General features: G+C 55.1%; 1 protein-coding gene across 1 annotated transcript in view; it reads right to left on the bottom strand.

Annotated features, from left to right (window-relative positions):
• ATP6V0D1 (ATPase H+ transporting V0 subunit d1) overlaps window positions 1-20,766 on the bottom strand; it is a 37,853-nt gene that overhangs the window by 10,181 nt on the left and 6,906 nt on the right. Inside the window, exon 2 of the mRNA XM_020884898.2 lies at window positions 3,816-3,987. Coding sequence (XP_020740557.1) covers window positions 3,816-3,987 — 172 coding nt within the window. The remainder of the gene's footprint in view (window positions 1-3,815; window positions 3,988-20,766) is intronic.

The following is a 20,766-nucleotide window of genomic DNA, read 5'->3' as shown; positions in this document are numbered from 1 at the left end:
GGGGCCTACTCTCCTCTGGGAAGCCATCATCATATGGCCCAGATTAAGGTCCCCTCCAAAGCTAAGAAGCCCTAATAAAGGCTCTGCCCCATGTCAGACATGCAAGTGAATGGCTGGGCCTGGAAGGAGCTGTTGGTGCAGTATCACATGTTTTCACCATGAAATTGAGCTGAATCATCTCAAAACCACACGACTGGTGATGGCATACTTCAGTGGGATGTCTCTCACTCAGGGCCTTTCCACTGAACATGAGGCAGCTGCCCCCACTCTGGCCACCCACTCTCTGAGTGGCCTATCGAACCCCATCTGACCCTGGAGTCCTCTCAATGAGGAAGCCTCCTGTGACCCTTCATTCCATCCGTGGCAGCTGCCCACAAGCCTCCCCAAAAGCTATCTGCACCACCACAAGCACCCATCCCATTGCATCCATATATCTCCCTCCCTCCTGGCACTGGCCCAGAGCTCACACTGGTCATGTGTGCTGGCTGAAGGCTGGCTGGGGTCTACAGAAGCACTGGATACTATCTCTCATCATGGGAGGGCAGAGGAAGCCTTTCCCAGCTTCCGCCTACACATCCTCAGTGACAAAGAACTCACCAGCAGAAGCCTGCCCACCATCCTGGGGCAGCTCCAAAGGCAACTAAGAGACTCTGAAGGCTGGAGCGAAGATTAACCTCTGTGCAGGTCCCAACCTCTGCCCTAGCTGGGCCAGCTTTGTCTGTGGACAGCAGTGGTATTGCTCCTGCAAGCCTCTACACCAATGATGGGGTATCTAGCTGATGCTCCCTTTTCTGGACATGTCTAGGGTATCTCTTTCCCAGAAGGTAACAGAGCCAGGGGCTTCAGGCTCTCGCTGCTCGGGACATGTATGGTTCCCTCAGCCTTCCCCCAATTCTTCTTTCAAATGTCCTTTGCCTCAACCAAACAGCCATCTCCTCAGAGAAGCCAGTGGTGAGTCCCCAGGGTGAGGGAGGTCCCTTGGACAGGCCCCTGTGGAAGGCTTCACCCCTTTCTGCAACACTCCTTATTCCTGGGGTGACTCGGGGTGGAGGAGGTTAAGAAGGTGGAAAGGAGGAAGAGGAGGTGGAGAAGGAGGAGCAGCCAGGGAGGCAGGAGTTAAATCAAAGAGACACCGCGAGAGGAAGCAGACTGCTGGAAGGAGGTAAGACGGATGTGGCTCCTAATTAAGCCTGGAGACCTTGGCCACATCAAAGTCAGTGGTGACCTTAGCCAGGGCCTTGTGGTGGAATGACAGGATGGCTGGAAGTGGGCTGGAGGCTCAGGATGGAGGAGGTGAGAGAACAGAGAGTGAATGTAAAAATTCAGGCCACACGGGATGGGCTTTTAATGGTGTGAGAGATCTGAGCTTGTTTTAGATGCTGTTGGGAAGAATGTGGAAGTGAAGAGGTGGCCATCTACCCAGAGAGAAGGCTGGAGACAGGAGATAGATGGTGTTTAAGATGGGGAGGTGGTCTCCCCACCTTGAAGGAAGCTTGGGGAGCTGCAGAGTGCTGAGTGGGAAGAGCAAGCAGCCAGCTAAGCAGGGACAGGCCAGGCCAGCTGAACTGATGAGCATGCCTGTCTGGCAGCAGGGAAAATCCACCAACACTGGCTTCCCCGGCTCCGCTCCCGGCAGCGGAGGTGGGGGCGGGCGCCTGCAGGCTGGAGGCTGCTGGGCTTCCTCCAGGGCTGGGGAGCTGCCAGCCGGGCGGGACCATGAGCTGGGCGGCCAAGAGAGCTGCGGATGTTGGCAGAAGAGCTCTCGAATGATGGATCAGGGAACCTCAGCTGCGGAGGGAGGACAACCAAGACAGAAGGGGTGGTGGGGAAGGAAGCGAGGTCCAGACCCTGCTGAGTCCAAAAACCCGTGTCCCACGAGGGACTGAGAGTGGGCTGGAGGGCCTGAAGGCCGTGAGTAGAGAGGGGGTGCCTGACTCAGCGGTTTCAGAGGTGGAGCGGTTCCAGGTGGTGACATGGTCTTGGGCAGCCATCACAGGGGTGGCTGAAGTGGAGACTAGAGGAGTGGGTCACTGGAGATGACGAGGTCATAGAGCGAGCAGCCACAGGCTCAGAGGGGCTGACACGTGGCTGCTGAGTCCTTCCTAGGAGAAAGCAGGAGTGAGGGGATGGGACACTATGAGCCACAATCACCCATGAATGGAAGGGGCAGGAAAGTGACGGTCTGCCCCAGCACAGCGCTTGGCCGCTTTAAGCACTCTTGGTGCCTGCAGCCAACCTCCAGCAAAGTGCTGGCGGCCGTGAGGCCTCAGTCACGCTCAGAGTCGTCTCCAGTTTCATGGCCTGGCAGGCTGAGATCAAGTCTCCAAGGGCACCAAGACAGGCCAGGCGGCACAGGCAGGGGGCCAAGCCGGCAGCAAGATGGATGACATCTGCCCTCCGACCGCTGGCAGGAGGTCAGCCTCCTCTGGCCGGCCTAGCTGGCAGGGCCAGAACTTCACCAGGAAGCTGAGGGAGCCCTGTGCAAACAAGGCGAAGGCTGGGCTCTGGTAATAAACGCACTGCTTCCTGGTATGTCCTTCGGCCCTGGCCTTGGGGTGAAGGCCACACAGGCCCAGGCTAGGGGCTGAATGACAGACAGGCACTGCAGTACAAGCCCCAGTGCGGCAGCACGAGATCCACCCCTCCTCTGGCCTCCGGCCCATATGACCATGCTGGCTGTACACTGACAGAGGCAAGGGCGGTGTGATCACAGACCCAGCCAGGACAGCAGGAGAGAAGAAGGCCGGGGGCCAGGAGAGAGTCTGAGCCCTGCAGGTGTCCCAGGCGGTGACCCCTACCCCAGGACAGGGCCCTTTCAGCTACAGCCCCTACTTGAGCAACACATCTCGAGTAAATGGCTGCTTCTGGCTGGGTCTGGGAGGCAGGCTTCCAGCCTTGTTCCTGCAAATGTAGGTGTGGCAATGTGCAGATCCATGGGTCTGGGGGTACCACCATCAGGGAATGGTTAAAGCTAGACAGTACACAGAAGAGTACCTGAAAGGCTTCCCACAACACAAGCATACACTCCAACAACGTGGAGTGAACTCCTGTATGCCAGCCACCCTCGCCTCTGTCCACCACCTGCACTGGGCAACCACCTGGCATGGGCCATCTCTTTGTCCACCAAGCCCTGGCTCCTGGGCCGCCCTGGCAGAGGGGCCTCTCTACTTTCCTGTTCCCACAGGTGCACCTGGCAAGCAGAGGTTGCCTCATCCAAGTGCCTCCCCAGCCTGGAGGACCCAGGGTCCTTTCCTGTCATCTTCTCCAGGAGCTTTGTGGACATAGGCCTGCACCCAGGGGTTAGACCACAGGAAATCTTGGCAGCCAAGTGTCGTCAGAACAGGAGCCTGGGCCAGAACTCAGAAAGGCGGCCAGGTGCTCAGCACCCTCCCCACCCTGCCCCCTGCTCCCCGAGACCCAGGGCCGTGGGCAGAGACAACAGATGAGCTGCAGCCCAGACAGGGCCACAGGGCCTAAACGGTCCCTCTTCAAAACCTGACTCTTCAGAGCTCTGCCCATTCCCTGACCCCACCCTGGGGGGTGGGGGGTGGGACCTGTGAATATTCAAGGTGAATGAGAGAAATGGCTCCTGTCACCCCTTGTCTCTGTGACACCAGGGGTGTAGGGAAGGCAGCTTCACCCAGCATGGCCACATGGGACACTTGTGCCACCTGACTCCCAGACAGCAGGAAGTAGCTGGTGACCCATTTTATAGGTGATGGCCTGGGCCCAGGGCTGTTGAATGACCAGCCTGGCCACTCAACCTGGGAGGACTCTGCAGGCAGAGGAGGAAAGGCACTCTAGAGGATGCTCACGTAATGAAGTCCAGAAAGCTGGCAAGCGGCTCATACGCATGGTTCCTCATGTGACGGAACTCCACCACCATCTTCTCCTTGAGCCGGTCGTCGATGACAGACACTGTCAGTGGCGAAGCCTCGTTGGCCAGGAAGTTGCCATAGTCAGTGCTCTGCAGGTGCAGCTTCAGGTCTGAAACCCAAGGGTGGAGGCTGAGAGCTGGCCATGCTGAGCCTCCCCAGGATGCCAAGTCCTCGTCCCCACCCCAACTCTGGGCCCCAGCCCCTCCCCTGCCGTTGTGTCCTGCTGCTACCCTGACCTCCCAGCCCCACCTCCACCTCCCTGTTGGCTCAGAGCCTACTCCAGGGCAGTCAGGCCAAGGCCCTGAGATGCTCCAGACCCTTGGGCCCTGAGCCAGTACACTGGGGCCCAGAGTCCAAGCACAAGTAGCAGCATTGTTCCTCCAAACGACAAGAAGGCCTGGGAAACCCCAACCCAACATGCTATTCACAACCCGCAGCCTTTGAGGATCTCCTGCCTGGTGGGCTCCAGGGGGCCTAATTTAGTGCAGAATGAGACATGGGCCCTACCCTCCAAAGCCTCAGAGGAGCAAGCCAACATACCCTGTGGCGGAAATGACGCATATGAAATTAAGGACATGCCCCAGGCCACGGGTAAAGTGGAGAAGGAACCAAGGCAGGGCGGAGGATGAGGGAGTACTCCAGGCTGGGCCAGGTAAAACGCAGGGACAGGAAAATGCAAAGGCAATAGCTGCAGGATGGCACGAGCGAGGAGTTGCCGAGGGCAAATGAGGGGTGTGAGCAGGAGGCAAGCTGGGAAGACAGACTGGCCATGCCCGAGAAGCAGCTGCAGGCAGGCAGCCAAGCCCACAGACTCTCCTGAGCTCTTCTGAACAGAGGTGAGGGAACAGGGACAGAGGTGAGAAGACAGAGCAGAAGGGCCCTGGGGAAGCAGACAGGTGAGTCCAAGGGGGACTGTGGTAACAACCAGGCTCCCAGCTTCTGCTCGTGCCTCCCACCCCTCAGTCTCTTCTCCATCCCACAGCCAGAGCGCTGGGAGAGCATCAGGCAGAACCCCCATCGCATCTGCACACCCTTACCTCAGGGCCTCTCCCTGTCCCCCTGCTAGAAAGTGATGAGCTCTCCTCCAATGCCCCTCTCCAGAAGCCACTCCTGAAGGCCTACCACTCTCTTCCTTCACTTGTGCCACTTTTCTTTGTTAACACATCACATCCCACCCGGCACGGGGCACACAAACCATGATTGCAGGGACTCTGGGTCACTGCAGTATCCTAGAGCCAAGAACCGAGTCTGTTCTGGTGCATTTTCACGTTCAGTAAATTACTGTGGAACAAACGGAAGACTGGGAAGAGCACTGGTGAAGACAGCAGGAGGGTTTGCTCCTGAACTCTGAAATGCAGGACACTGCGGTGGCCATGGCAGCACCAAGGACAGTGGCTGAGAAGGAAGCTGTGTGGGCATGTGCAGGGGAGTGTGGATTACGACTCGACAGCAGAGGCTGGCTTCGGCATGCTTTCTGTCCGCTGAGGAGGCTGCCCAGGGGAATGAGGGCAAGGGCCACACCTGGGAACACTTCCACAAGCGCCCCTGCCATGTGTCCGTGGGTCTACAGGGCCATGCTATCCTGGGATGCTCAGAGAGGAAGGGCGAGTGGGACACATCATCACTCCACAGACTGAGGGGACCCCTCGGTGCCCCTCCGCCTGTACCCCATTGGGAGAAGAATGCTCCCAGCCCAGAGTCAGGTGCATCAGAGAAGAAACAAAAGAATGCATAAGAGGGAGGGCAGGAGGGAGGGGTGCTCATCACTGGGGTGGACTCTTGACACCTGCGTCTCTCAGTGGCCCCTGGGTGGCACACAGCACTCGTGTTCCTTTGTGGTTCTTGGGTGCTCAGAGTGAACTTTAACCTTGGGACGCCTGCAGGGGGCCTTCCTCTGCTGTTTTTACCACTGCTCTACTATTCACATCTTTTTCCCATGCCACCCAAAAGGGGGGCAGAACTGAGGACAAGTTGGGGAAGGGAGAAGCCACCATACCCTGCTCTGCCCCAAGGACCCCACACCCCTCTGTCCTTGCCCCAGGCCATCCACCTTGGCCCCACTCTTCCTGCTCCTCAACTGTCTGGCCAAGGCCCACCTATGCCTGAACAAGGCACAGGTGAGAAGGTGCTTCGCTCAGTAACACTCAACTTGTTGAGCATTAACCATCCGATTGGTACAGAAAAACTATTAACTGAGGGGTTTCACTGTATTAGCAAAAGCCGGTATTTCTACCTCTAGTAATAGGTTTTATATGCTAGATTTTAATATGCTTGGCTCTGGATGAGTGCATAAAATTTTTTTTTAGCATAAAATTTTTTTTTAAAGAAACATGGTTTACTTGCACAAAATTGGTCAGTTTTGAGAGCCTGTTAATACTCGCAAAGTGGTTTTGCTTGTTGTGAAACAAATGGTATGAACTGGTCCCTCTTATTTTCATACTGAAATGAACTCTACTTAACTTATCAAGTCATATGTCATGTGCCCTGCTTTTATATACTTCTATCTATCAGTAAATACTGTGATACTTGAAAAAAACTAGTGGGCAGGAGTTCTGGCCTTAGCACAACAGGTGCTCCAATCCCGCTTGGGGAAGCCACAGTGCGGACAGCGGCTGGAAGCCCAGTCCAGCATATGGTGTTCTGGGTCAGACGGTCTGGCACAGCAGCTGGTGGCTCAAACCTGTCCATTTATCCATGTTTATCCATCCAGCCACCGTAGCCAGCAAAGTCCTTCTTGGGCGGTGAGCCTCCTGCCTCTCCAGGTCCCAGTAGGGACTTGGAAGTCAGACCAGATGCACAGGACAAAAACCAGGGTTAGGGCCCCTCGTGCCAGTGGCCCCACTGTTCTCTGGGACAGTGAGTTTGGGCGCTGGACCCCAGCCCAGTCTCCTGATTCCTACCCTCCACAGCACCCAGGGGCTAGGCCTCCCACCCACACCACCCCCTGCTAAAAGGCTTCCCCATGTGCCGCGCTGCCCCTCCACGAGAGCCGCGCAAGCTCTCCAGCATCCTGAAACCTCTCTGCTCCAGCTTCACCTCAGTGGGGCTGCTCTTCCTGGGCAGGCCCACTCCACAGCTCTCCCACCAAGCACCCTCTCTCCTCTCCAGCTCCCAACAACTCCATTTAATGACTGGCACTGATCAGGTGGGAGGCAGTACCCCAACCCCAAGTGGGAAACAAGACCCTACCTGGAAACAGATGGGGCCCTGCTGAGTACTCAGCCCCAGGCCAGCAGCAACCTGTGTGCTGGACCTCCCAGCCATGCCCATTTCACTGTTTTGGAAAAAGGCAATCAGAAGCAACATGACAGGTGTCCAGAATCCCACAGTCAAGTATAGTGGGGCGGGGGACTGGGATCAGGCCTGCTGGGTTCTCTCCACCCTCAACTCCAGTCCCATTCCTCCCCCAACCCTTACATTTTTCACCCTTCTACCATGGCCCTTGGCCCAGATGGGCCTTTCAGATATGGACTCAGCTGCTCAGGCAGACCTTCGTTCCAGAAGAGCTAGTGGCCCCCAACCCTTACATTTTCGACCCTTCTGCAACCCACTCCAGTACTCTTGCCTGGAAAATTCCATGGATGGAGGAGCCTGGTGGGCTACAGTCCATGGAAACATGAAGGGTTGCACACAACTGAGCAACTTCACTTTCCACTGGGAAGTGGCCCAGGATGGGCCTTTCAGATATGGACCCAGCCACTCAGGCAGACCTTTGTTCCAGAAGAGCTGGCAGGTGACAGAGACGTGAGAGGAGCCAGGGCACGCCCCTGCAGAACCTCAGAGGCCACCTGGACACTCATTGCCCACCTGACAGAGGCCCTGGACTGGCATGACTCAAGGACAACCCCTCTGACATCACCTGTGGTGCTGGCCATTCCCAGAGAAGATGGTACATGTAAGAGGGCCAAGCTGATGGGTGGGCTCTCCTCTGCATGCCCCCCGCCCCTGGGGCTTCCCATGGTCGTTAAAGCAAATATCCTTGTGCCTTGGCTGCTGCGTTCTGCTGACACTGCATCTAGGGACTTGGCTGCTGGAACGCAGACGGCCGGGTGGTTTCTGCTGGCGTTTGTCAGATGAGAGCAAACCCGGGAGATTCTACTGAGACTCCTGCCCAAGGCCTGAGGAATCTTCCTTACCAGGAAACTCATGTTTAAAAGCCCCCAGTGACGCTGTCAAAGGGCCACTCCAGACCACGTTCCCTGGCCAAGCCCCACTTTCCCCTGTGACCCAGGGTGAGGGGACAGCCCACCAGCCAAGGCGGCGACTTGGAGGCTGGCAGGCTAGCTGATCTTTTGGCTCAGACCACACAGGGCTCTTGAACCAGCTCTGACCCTGTTGGAGAAACCTGGCACCCAGGCCTAGTGGCTGGCAGCCCCAAGCCCTTTACTCAGTCCTCAGGGCTGAGACAAGCCCATTAGAAACCATCCCCCTCAGCCCTCCGGCTTCCTGCTTTCTCTGAGGGATGTGGAGGAGGTGTGACCGGGGGTGGGATCAGAACACAGGAGGAGAGGCCTGGAACTTGTTGAGAAGCTTCGTGGGAGACTCGGCCACCCAGCCATGGCCCGGCCCCTGAGGGCAGACAAGGACGCCAGGGGCTCTGGGAAGGCCGGGGCTAACTCCATTCTGCGCCCTGAGCTCAGCAGCCTGAAAGCCTCGGTGACAGGCCCTGAGAGCCCCAGACGTGCCTGGGCTGAGGCTGAAGCAGTGTTCTGGTTAGTACAGACTCGGGGGACCACTCTGGTCTACCCACAAGCCCAGCTGTCTTCCCCAAATCCTCCCATCCATGGCCCAGAACCAGGAATGTCTGGCCAGCTTGGGATCTCTCACAGCAAAAGACTCCCTCAGAGGCCGAGTTCTCATGTCCAAGAAGATGCTGCTGCTGTCAGGAAGTTCTCTCTGAAGTCTGACTTGAAGCCCTCCTCAGAGGAGGCCGATCAGCTCAGTTTCCCAGTGCCTCCAGCCTCCCCTGAGGGTCTGGGACTTGCTCCTCAGGACCCTTCAAACCCACCCAAGACCCCCCAGACCTCCTCTGCTTCCCAGGGTTGCTGTCCTGATATTCTGTGACTGTTCTCCCCACTGCCTCCAGAGCCCGCTGAGGCCTCCTCACTGCTGTGGGGCTCTCTTGCTGGCCTCCTGTTCCACATCTTCACTCTCTGTTCCCAAGCCCACTCTCCACACCACCACCCGAGGGCAGTCTTCCAACTCCAACGTGTGGCTGTCACCTCTGCTAGCAGCCCCTGTGGCCCCCCGAGTCTGACTGAGTCTGACCCCCGGCCGGTGAGGCCCCACAGCTCCGGCCCCAGCACTACCTCTGCCTCCAGAGTTGTTCTCCAGTGAGGGTGACCCGCCTGTGAGCTCCGCTCTAAGGCAGCGCTCCCGGGAAGTACACAGGGTGCCCGAGAGAAGCCCTGAAGTCCAGGAAACGGGGCCGCTTCCTCAGGCCCAGAGGGAGAGGCTGGGTTGGGAGGGCAAACCCCCAGCATGCTGAGGTGAGAATCCTGCCCTCCCTGCTCCACAGGGCTCCCCATCCACCCCAAGGTTGCCTGTGTCAAAGACCACTGTCTCTGTTCCAGCAGGATCAGCCAAGCTCTCAGAAGGCGCCCAGGCGGGCTGTAGCCCAACACCCACCTGATGTGGTGGTTCCTCCCAGGGCCCTGCCAGACTCCTGGAGGCCCCACAGCTGCTGCCTGTCCCTTCACTTCCTGTCTACTCCAACCCAGGTCCTCCAGGCCAGGACCCCTCAGAGCAGAGCCTGGCCTCAGCTAGCACCTCTGATTACCACTCTCACCCTGATTAGCAGGAGAGCATGGGGACCCCTAGCCTGTCTAATGCTCTCTTCTCTCTGAAGGACCAAGTATGGGCTTGGCAGCCAGCTCCAGCCAGGCCTTGAGAGGTGGCAGCAGGGCAGCCCTGCCTCCCACCCACTTCCTGAAATCTTTCCTAGATCCTGCCAGCCCTGAAAGTCATCTTTTGGCCTCACCAGGGCTCCTAGGCGTGGGGAGTACATGGTGTCTCCAGTCCCTAACCTCTGTAGCTTCTCCCAAAGGGCCTCAGCGAGGCAGGGAGGGAGGGTCTTGGCCCAGGCTGGTGGTTGGTCTCACGCTGCCCCACAGGCCCGGCAGGCACAGAGGCGGCCCTGGCACAGTCCGCAAGGCGGGGCAGCCCCCGACTCTCGACTCACCCATGGCCTCATGGCCCACGGAGGGGCCCTGCTGGCCAGCTGGCCACGGCCAAGTGTGAGAGGACAGTGTGTTCCCAGACTTCACTTCTGCTTTTCCAGAGGTCACTCAACGATGCTCTCCTGGGGAGCTCAGGGGTTTTCAGGAATTGAGGCCCACTGAGTGAAACCAGATGTACAAATACACTCCCTAGAGCCCAGTGTGCCCATCCTGCCACTCCCTGCGAGAGTGGCGGAGCCCTGGAGCCTGTTCCACCACTTCCCTGAGCCCAGGTGAAGCAGCTGTTTTGAAGGAACTGGCTCTGGGCTCTTCCTCCAGCGCTCGTTCGGCCCTATGGGCTCACTAATGCTACAACTTCCAGAGCTCAAAGCAGCGACACTCAGATAGACGGACAGATGGCCAGGCTGGTGGCTCAACAGAGCTATAACTCCCCCTTGGCAAATGAACTGCGTTTAAGTCTCCCTCTGGGCGGGGGGGGGAGAAGGGGGAACCTCTCTTCTTCGCATCAGCTCCAAAGCAGATGTAGGCACTGGCTGACTGGCTATGCAGGGTCAGAGTGCCACATCTGGAACTCCAGTGTGGGAGCCAGAGCATGCAAACCATTAACCCTGGGTTTACCTGCAGTGCAGGCTAAGCATCCTCTTACCCCCAGGCTCTGCCAGGGCCCATCACAGCTTCCCTGCCAACCTCATGTAAGTGATCAGCCCTGTGTTCCAACTCTTCCTATCAAAGGCCAGCTCTTCCCCCTCCTCCCTCAGATGTCAACTGCCACTCCCTATCCAGAGCCTTGGCATTGCTCCCACCCCAAACTGAGGTGCCCACGGCCTCTTGCTGGCCCAGGAAAAGGTCCATAGACAGCTACAGCCCCACTTCGCCAGGTCACTGGTTTCAGGACACAGTTCCTTAGGTGCCTTAGTGGGACGAGGGGAAGAGACCCCAGGCTTTCGGGCCACAGTGACCTGAGTTTAAATCTTGCCCCACAGCTTGACCCTGAGCAGCTGGTAGAATCTCTGGACCCAGGCTCCTGGCTGTCACCTGGTGAAGGGGCCTGCAGTGCCAGCTTCCCAGGGTGGCCACTGAACAGAAATGGTGTTGCCCAGAGAAAACCGAGCTCTGCAAAGCAGTCTCTCTCTCTCTCCTGGTGGAGGATCTCACCCAGGGCTCCCCAACTGACAGGACTGGCCCTAATCAGGTGGTCTGTGTTCTGACTCTGGGCCATTGCTCAAGCTGTCCCCCTTGGCATTCCACAGGGTACCCTTGCCCTTCCTTCCCATGGTCCTGACCTTCCCTGAGGGCTCTGTTGTGTCCTCTCCTCAGCGGTCCTTGGGTAGTGTGGGCACTCACGCACACAGGCCACACTCTGCTCTCTCTAGGGGAAGGATGAACAGAGTGGGCTCAAAATCTGGGACTCCAGTCGCTAAGCCCATGTCCCACCTCACCTATGAGCAGGATCACACAGATCTTTGGGCAGCCCAGCCCCAGGCACCTGGACAGAGGCTAGGACCCAGGTCTGCACCCCCGACAATATGGTGAGCTACTGCCCCGCTGCCCTCGTGAGCTGGTGCAGCCAAGGACAGCTCTTGCTCCATGGGAAGCCCCTGGGCCGGCGGGCCAGCAGTCTCGGGAAGAACCTGGAGACTACTGCTGGCACGGTCACATGCAAGTTATTGGGTTTCAGCTGGCATGAGGGAGAGACCCTGCAGGAAAAGGACAGCGAGTTCTCCTTCCCAGGTTCCTAGACTAGCATTTTGTCTCATCCGTGGAGGCCTTTCAGTGAGGTGCGGCATTCCCAGAGGGGGGATGGGACTGATCTGTAGCCATGGCCCAGCTGACACTGGGGTGGGTGGCATCACCCACCTGCATATCAGATACGGGGGTCTGATAAGCAGGAGTGTCACTCCCTGGTTTAGGAGGCAGCAGGATGTCTGACTTGGGTTCACCACCCTTCTCCCTGCTCCGAAACAGGTGGCAGGTGCTGGCAGAGCACATTTAATTACCCTCATGCTCTCAGGAACACCTCGTCCCTGCGGCTGGGAGAATGAAAGCATCACTCACAACCCATGAGGAAGTCAACCCATCCGACAGTCAGGAGGGTGCCAGGCGGGCGACGGTCCCATGTGCCAAAGGGAGGGGCAGAACTGGTTACGGCTGCACCCAGGGCAAGTTCCAAGAAGCTCTCTGCTGACTGAGTGGAGATCCGCCTGGACAGCCCCTCACCAGGACATCCCCACCCAGGGCTCCCCGGAACTGGCATGTCCCGAGACACACAGGGCTTGGAGGGCGGCTTCCCCTGTCGCCCTCCCCTGAGAATTAGACAGCCCGCCTCACCCTGGGAGGCAGGGGCCACACCTCTGCTGCTGCCCTGTACTTTGACCCTGAGTAGGCTCTTTCTTTTCCAGGCTCACCACCTCAGTTACAGAGCCTGCAGGCTAGAGCGGACCTGGGGCTTCTTGGCAAGAGCTTCTTTGCACTTTCCCAAAGATGTAAGTCTGCCTGGGTGTTGAATGAGAAGAGGGATAGAGGTCCGGTGTGGCCAGGTGCCAGGCAGCCCAGGAAAGGCCAGCTGTGGCAGGGAGCTTCTCAAAAGCTGGCCTGTGCCCATGACAGGCTCCTGGGTCTGCTGGTCCACACCACCTGTGCCTTTGCACGCGCATCTGGCTTAGAGGTTAAAGTATTGAGGGTGGGGAGAAATGAGTGAGCTGCAAGCCATGACTGGCAGCCTTGGGCCCTGTGTGTCAGGTCATGGGTCACAGCTCACCTGTATTCCTTGGCTCCCAAGCCTTAATTTCCACACTGAATACCATGTGGCAAGACACCTGGGGGGATGGAAAGTGCCCCAGAATCAAGGCCTCTTTCACCTGACCACCCCTTCCCAAGTTGGAGGCTGAGCACCAAGAGGCACAGTACAGGCAGCCTTCAGTGAATAAGTGAAGGAAACCATCAACAAATCTAGAGAGATGGAACCAGAGGAGCCAAGATAGATGTCAGGAGGCCGTAAGCAAGGCCTTGCACCTCACCTGGACCCAGTTTCCCTGGGAAGCTACGAGGGCTGGATAAGGTTACTTGCAGGGGCCCAGTCAGCTCTGATATTCTACTCTGATCAAGCCTGGATCTCACTGACTCTCTGCAACTCCAGTTCCTGAGGGCCATACAAGAGCTCAGGGTGAGCCCAGTGGCCTGGCTACCCCTGAATCAGCCCTTGCAGAGCTCACAACAGGTGCGGGGAAAGCCCAGGGCTGTGGAGCAGCGGCAGACACGAGAGGCCAAGCTGAAGCTGCAAAGATACCACAGACGCCTCCTTGGAGGGGAAAGCCCCATCCATCAGCCAAACACGAAGCCTCAGCTGAAGTCAAAGCCTAAATACCATTGCCTGAGCAGCCAAAGCAGGGACAAGGTCTGGGCCAGGCCAGGGTTGACCAGGAAAGTGGGGCCTGGTCCTCCGTGGGGGCTGTTTCTCCACACATCCCTTTACCTGCCATAACTCTGCCCCCCAGGACCACCCAAACTCACATGGTGGTCAGGGGAAGTTGGGCAGCTGCACCCTAGGCCCTCGAGCTGCAGGGTGAGCTACAGGCTGCTGGGTACAGACAGGCAGAGCAGGTGCCAGGCCCGGCCCACGTGGCCCTTCAGGGCCTTGATTTTCCTGCCTCTAAAAGAGGAGGAATGCCATTATTCCCATGAAAGTAGGTTTTTTTTTTTTAATCATCTAAGGAGTAGGTGTTGGCTGAGGCAGATGCCAGGGAGGCCAATGGAAATACTCCAAATTGGGGTGCAAGGTGGAGAGTTGTCAATTACCTGATAACCTGACTGTGTGTACCTATACCCTATAGAGCCTGGGGTGCCTGATTTGGTCTCTCCCAGAGTCACCCTACACACATGTCCCTGTATGTGCCACATGCACCCCTACATGCCCCCCCAAAGTGCTGAAGAAGGCTGGGAGGAGAGGAGTCTGTCCTGAGGATGAATTTTCCATCTCCTGGAGGGACAAGAGTAGCAGAACCAGTGTGAAGGCCACCCAGGGAAGGATGGTGCTTCTGGGAGTCTGGGGAGCATGGCCTTGACTCCTGGCAAGCTCAAGCTCCTGCCTGGTGCCCCCAAGACCCTTGGTTCATAGCTGGCACAGTGTGCTGAAGCTGCTGCTCCAACTCTGAGGACTTGCCAGTGTGACCCAGGTGGAGGTAAATGAAGACAACTTGGAGATCAAGCCTGCAGCAGTCTGCGCTGGGCACTGTGGTGGATAGCATCCCAGAAGAATTCCCTGGCCTTCCTCTTCCTAACCCAGGAAGCAGGGGCATAGGGAAGTGAGGGTGGAAAGAGATGGACAGGAGACACTGAGCCATAAGCCCTATATAACTTGGGAAGGCCAACTGGGAACTTGGGTGAGGGAAGTAGGGCCCAGGGCAGAATCCCAAGGGACAGTGGCTTGAGGTAGATGCTGCCCAGAGAAGCAGAGGAGATGCACCAGTGGATCCAGCCACAGCCCCTTCCCCGCCCTCAGATGGGCGGAACGGTCCTGGTGCACCCCCTTGTGGCCAAAGGGAGGATGGCACTGTCAGGAGTCCCAGGCTCGGCTCTGGCTCCCTGCGATTGTAGCGGTCTTGGACTCCAGGTCCGTATTTCCCCTGCGTGAAATGGGGGGAGAGGCTGCAGGCACCTGCAGAGCCATACAGAAATGGAACAAGAATAGGACTGGGGTGGACATGAGTCAGGAAAGCCATAATGGAGACAAAGGGAGCCTGAATCTGGTCATGAGGGTCTGGTCTGTCTTGCATCAGTGAAACAAGTGGCTGTCTGAGGGATAAGAGTGAAGAGGTTGCAGAGGAAGCCTGGGCATGTTCAGTCCTCTACACTCTTGTCCTCCAGTTCCCCCAGACCATCCCAAGCCTCCAAATCCCTTAATTCAGTTCTCTGCTCCCTGTCTCTAATGCCTAATAATATATCCTCTTTTAAAAAGTGCTTAATACCAGAAAGATAAAGACCATTACAGTATACTAACACATATATATGGAATTTAGAAAGATGGTAACGATAACCCTATATGCAAAACAGAAAAAGAGACTCAGATGTATGGAACAGACTTGTGGACTCTGGGAGAAGGCGAGGGTGGGATGTTTCAGGAGAACAGCATTGAAACATGTATATTATCTAGGGTGAAACAGATCACCAGCCTTGGTTGGGTGCATGAGACAAGTGCTCGGGCCTGGTGCACTGGGAAGACCCAGAGGGATGGGGTGGAGAGGGAGGTGGGAGGGGGGACTGGGATGGGGAATACATGTAAATCCATGGCTAATTCATATCAATGTATAACAAAAACTACTGTAATGATGTAAAGTAATTAGCCTCCAACTAATAAAAATAAAAAAAATAAAAAAAAAAAAAAAAAAAGTGCTTAATAACACAAAAGCAGAACAATCTACAACATGGTGCACTCCTTCCCCATACCTCACATCCTAGCCCCCTGCCAAAACCAAAACCCCCTGGTCTCTCATTCAATCACACAAATACCTACTGAGCATTCACGCTGGCTAGGCACTGTGCTGTTGAGAACTAAGAACATGTAAGTGATTCGTTTCATTTTACAGATGAGCAAACCAGCTTCAAGGCATTAAATCACAATGGACAGCGTCACACAGTTGGCCAGAAAGGGAGCCAGTCTCCTGCTGCCTGGCCTCACACACAACTTGAGAGGCCCTGGTGACCCAGAGAGGCCCTCAGGTCCTAACCCTGAGCAGGCACAGGTGATTTACAAGAAAGACCATTACATCATGTGCTCGCACCTGTTCATTCTTAATGTCAACCCTCCTAACAAGCTGGAGCATGTCTGACAGCTGAGCCCAAAGCACAAGAAAAGCTACAAGTAGGAAAAGACATCTAGTGTGCAGTAGTCGACACTGCTGACCACATGTGGCCAGGGACAAACCACTGGATGCAGACCTGGGCCCTCAAAGACTGTGGCTCGGTCCCATTTCATTTCATGTCTAATGGCCCTAATTCGAGAGAAGCTCTGTTATGTTCAGCGTAAGCTGCTATGAAAGCAAGAAAGCAAGACTAATACATTCCAAAAGGGGGTTATGCAAAATGTTTAAAATCTAGATCTTTCCTTCTCTGACATCCAAAAACCCTGGTCACCCAGGAAGTCTCATCTTCAAGGGTACTGAATGGCTGACATTTGCCTGTGCTGCGGTCACTTCAAAAGGCCCTGAGGTTCAGACACTGGCTCCACCTCAGAAACCAGGCCCAAGAAATCAGTGAGAAAACTGAGGGACAAGAGTGTTATCACCCACCAGAGCAAGTTCTGACATAAACTCCCAGGGCTGACAAAAACTCCCAGGGCAGGGCTTCTGAAACAAGGGTTATCAGTTCCTGTGTGGACTGTCTTGACCATAAACAGATTCTCAGATAAAATCAAGCTACAGTATACACCAGTATACAGTATACACCAGGAAGATGTAATCAGTGAAGAGAAAACAAGAAGTGGGGGAGGGGGGCAGGGGTTGGGGGAAGGCAACAGGAAAAAGAGAAAAATGGACAGGTGAGAGGTGAGCTGAATATGGATGGGGCTCTGGGGCTCTGCTCTGAGTGACATGAGGGCCTGGGCCTCATGCATCCCCTGGACTCTGAGTCTTCTGGTGTAAAGAGAAGGGAAAGGGCTTGATGGGGGCTCTGTAAGAGTCAGACCAGCCCTACAACGCTGTGAACAAAAACCTGGAAGAATGCCCTAGCATCACCAGCAGGGGTCTCGGCTTGGATGGCTGATGGGTTAAGTGCCTTCTCTTTGCTCACCTATATGTTCGAATTTCTCTTATTCTAGATATCTTCAGCAGATGTTTTAAATGATAAAATGTTTGTTCACTACACCACACCTGAATGATGGAAGAGTACTTAAAATTAAAGACTGACATGTTTCCCCTCCCAGTCCCTCCAATCCTTCTCTACAGAGGCTGCCACTCCAGGTTGGTCATCTATGCTTCCAAACACATTTTCATGTGCACATTACCTGGTATTCTACTAAAATGGGACTATATTACACCAACACTTTGCAACTTCTCACTTAACAAGGTATTTCTAAATCAATCTTCATGGAACATCACACTTTTGAGCACCTGAATAGTATTCCACTGTGAGCACAGACCATGGTTTATTTAACCATCCCCTGTCAACAGCAATCCCTCTGGTTCTAACAGGTTGCAGTTAGTTACCTACAAGGCTGGTGTGGACACCTCTGTACATGCCATCCTGTGCTCACCTATGGGATGCAACGCTTTAGGTGGGTGTGTAGGGTCACACAGTACCTACACATGCAGTATTTAAACAAGGCAGTAAAAGCTTGTTCCCCAAGGATCTATACCAAGTTACCCTTCCACCAACTCCACTTTTGGAATTTTTTTAAAAAATTATGTTTAGGACTTCCCCAGCAGTACAATGGTTAAGAACCCATGCTGGTATGATCATCACTGGTATAATCTCTGGTCAGCAGGAGAAACTGAGATCCCACATGCCATGAGGCACAGCCAAAAATAAATAAGTAAAAATTATGTTTAGTTAAAAAGAAGATCCAAAAAGAAAAACAGAAGGGACTTCCGTAGCAGTCCAGTGGTTGAGCCCCTCAGCCTCCACTGTGGGGGGCACGGGTTTGATCCCTGGCCAGGGAACTAGGATCCCACTAGTAGCGTAGCAAGGCCAAAATTAATTAATTCACTTTTTTAAGACACCTACATTAAAAAAAAAAGTAATAAAAGAAAGAAACCACCCTGCCCAGTCATGCAGGAAGGAGGCACGGCAGGGGTGTGAAGGGGAAGCCCTGGCTGTGGCTCTCTGTGCTCTGCTCGCCAAATTAGGCTCCACGCCAGGTATGCTCCTCCGGGCAAGCTTGTGTCCCCTTGGCCCGGCGTGAAGGCTGCTCTCCAGCCTCCTGGCAGGACTTGTGGGTAGGACAAGGCTTCTTAGGGAGTTTGCCCTGGTGGCAGGCCAACAGATGGCGTGGGCCGAGCTGCCACCGGCCAGCATGCTGATGACTTCCAGACTGGAATCTTCAGTGCTGCTTCCCTGGAGCTCCAGATCCACAGAGCCACCGCCCTTAGACATGCAGACTGAGCGCTTCTGAGACAGAGCACCTCCTCCACCACCTGTCCATGCCCCAGACCTTCTCCTCTCCTGGTGGACCCCGTCTCAGAAACAGTTTCAGCACCCATCCAGACATCTGAGATCAAAATCCTGATCTCTAACCCCCCTCACCCCTATACCTAAAGCAAACTGGCCCAATCTTGCAGGTCTCATGCCCTAAGCTGCTCTCTGACCCCGTTCTTCTGCCCACGTGCCACTCCTGCCCCAGTTCAGCCCCATTCTCTCACCTGGAGAGCTAGGAAAGCGTATCCTCTAGCCTGGCTCCTCCTAAACCAAACTTCCAGAGCCCCATATCCCGTTTCTAATCGCATCACACCACCAATCCTCACCGCCTTCACAGTCCTCCCCTCCTCCATGTACTGAGGGATCAAGTCCAAGCTGGCTCATGGTAGCAAGACCTCCCTCCTGCCCACCCCGGGCCGCCATCCCTGCCCTGGGGCCTCGTCCTCTTGCAGCAGCAGTCAGCTGGAGAGGAACAGTCTAGTCCCCACCACGGATCCATGCCAGCTCATTAGTCACTGGGCATGGGGGGAAGGGGTCTCTTCACACAGCAACGCCACTGGCCAGGGCAGCGGGGACAACACAGGCCATCAAACACTGAGGGGAAAACGTCAGGTGTGCGTGGGGCCCTCCCAACTCAAGCGACTCGATGTGGCCGTGGCTTCGGTCCATGTGCTAACGCTCTCCATGTGTACACCCCTCCCCTAAGGGCCCCCCACTGGAGCTGCTCTCTCATGCTGTGGTCATCGGGTTGCCAGAACTGTGTCCTCTCTCCCTCTGGATCACATCTGGCTCTGAGGAATTTTGGGCTGAGCTAAGTTTGTCTTGCTGTCTAAGCCATGGTCACCCAATTTCATCAAACCAATATATTCTCCTCTGACAAACAAAATGGAACATACAAAATGTTTCCAGGCAAGAAAATAAACAGAAACTCTTGAGCAAGACATTTCCCACACACTGACCCTGACCTAAGTGAAGGATCTCCCTCTTACTCTCTTTATTACAACTTTCATCCCTCCTCAGCCACATATCTTCCCAAGGCACCCGAGGCCTTCGATGAACCAGCCCGAAGCAACTATCCACCCTCAGCCCTGCGTACCCCTGACATGTGCTCTATTCTCTTCCTAGTTCCCAGTTTCTCCTGATCTTCTACACAGTTTGATGTTTTTGAAACTGCAAATGCCTTCTTCCCATGTCCATGACCTGGGTACTCTTTTGTGTGACAGTTTTACTGAGATATAGTTCATATGCCATAAAATTTTCCCATTTAAAATGTACAACTCAATGGCTTTTAGTATATTCAGAGTTGCACAACCATCACAATTAATTTTACAACATTTTAATTGCCCCAAAAAGAAGCCCTGTAAGTTGTTACTCCTCACATGCTCCCACTGTGCTAAAGTATGCCTCATGCCTACTGGACATTCAGTGCTATCTTTTTAAAAGTCTCTACTGAATTTGTTACAATATTGCTTCTGTTGTTTATGTTCTGTTGTTTTTGGCCATGAGCCATGTAGGATCTTAAGCTTCCCAAACAGGGATCAAACCCGCACCCCATGAGTTGGAAGGTGAAGTCTTAACAACTGGACCGCCAGGGAAGTCCCTCAATTCTGTTTTGATCTCCACCAGCCTGTCCATTAGGTGCACGTGCCCCCCAAGCAAGGCCTGTGTGATATCTTTTCATTACTCACTCGAGGTCCAGCATGGCACCCGCCTCCTGGAAGTGACGAGAAGGAATGACCATAGTGGGAGCAGCTGGCTTCCCTGATTGCTTACTTGGCACCAGGCCCTGTACTTACAGGCCGCTAACACCTCACAGCGATTCTATTAATGCTCTCATTATGCAGCTGGGGATAAACCACTTGCCCAGGGTCACAAAGCCAGTAAGAGGCTGAGCTGAGATTCATCAGTGAGCTGAGTTTATCTGTCAGCTCCGCTCTCTCCATCCACTGTCTCTGTCCATCCACTCTGTGCCCGGCCGTCAGTTTCCAGCCCTGCTCTTCTCTGTTCTCATCAAGGTCACCGACAACCTCTGAACAGCAAACCAAATGGAGAGCTGTCTGACTTTATTTCAATATCCAGGACACCTCTGTCAGTCACCACCCCCTTCTTTCTCTCCTACCCACCTCTCAGAGGATGCCTTTGGTCTTTCTGGCAGGACCATCTTTTGCCCCATTCTTGCTCAACGGAAGCTCTTCCTGGGGGAGGGTCTCATCATCTAGGGTGTCTACTCTTCTACTCGATTCCCTCTTGGGGTCAGTGGTCACACTTCTACCTTGATTCCCCAAGCTCACACCCGAGCAGCAAAAACAGCCTCCACCTCTTCACCCAAATGGCTCACAAATCCCTCAATCCCATCTTCTTCCTCTTTCTCCAAACTGTTCCTTCCACATTCCTCTGTCATTTCACCTGCCACCTACATAGGTGCCTAAGCCAGGGTGGAGACATCAGCCTTGACTCTTCATTCTTCCTCAGCCTCTTTATCCAACCCTCATATCCTATGAATTCCCTTCCCTATAAATTCCCCCACAATGCTCCCTGCCAACGTCTGAAGACATCTTCTCTGCCCTGGGTTACTTCTAAGA

This window comes from Odocoileus virginianus, chromosome 20, assembly GCF_023699985.2.
Source record: "Odocoileus virginianus isolate 20LAN1187 ecotype Illinois chromosome 20, Ovbor_1.2, whole genome shotgun sequence".
Taxonomy (NCBI): Eukaryota; Metazoa; Chordata; class Mammalia; order Artiodactyla; family Cervidae; genus Odocoileus; species Odocoileus virginianus.
Note: the sequence above shows the minus strand (reverse complement) of the source record. Positions and strands in the feature narration are given on the sequence as shown.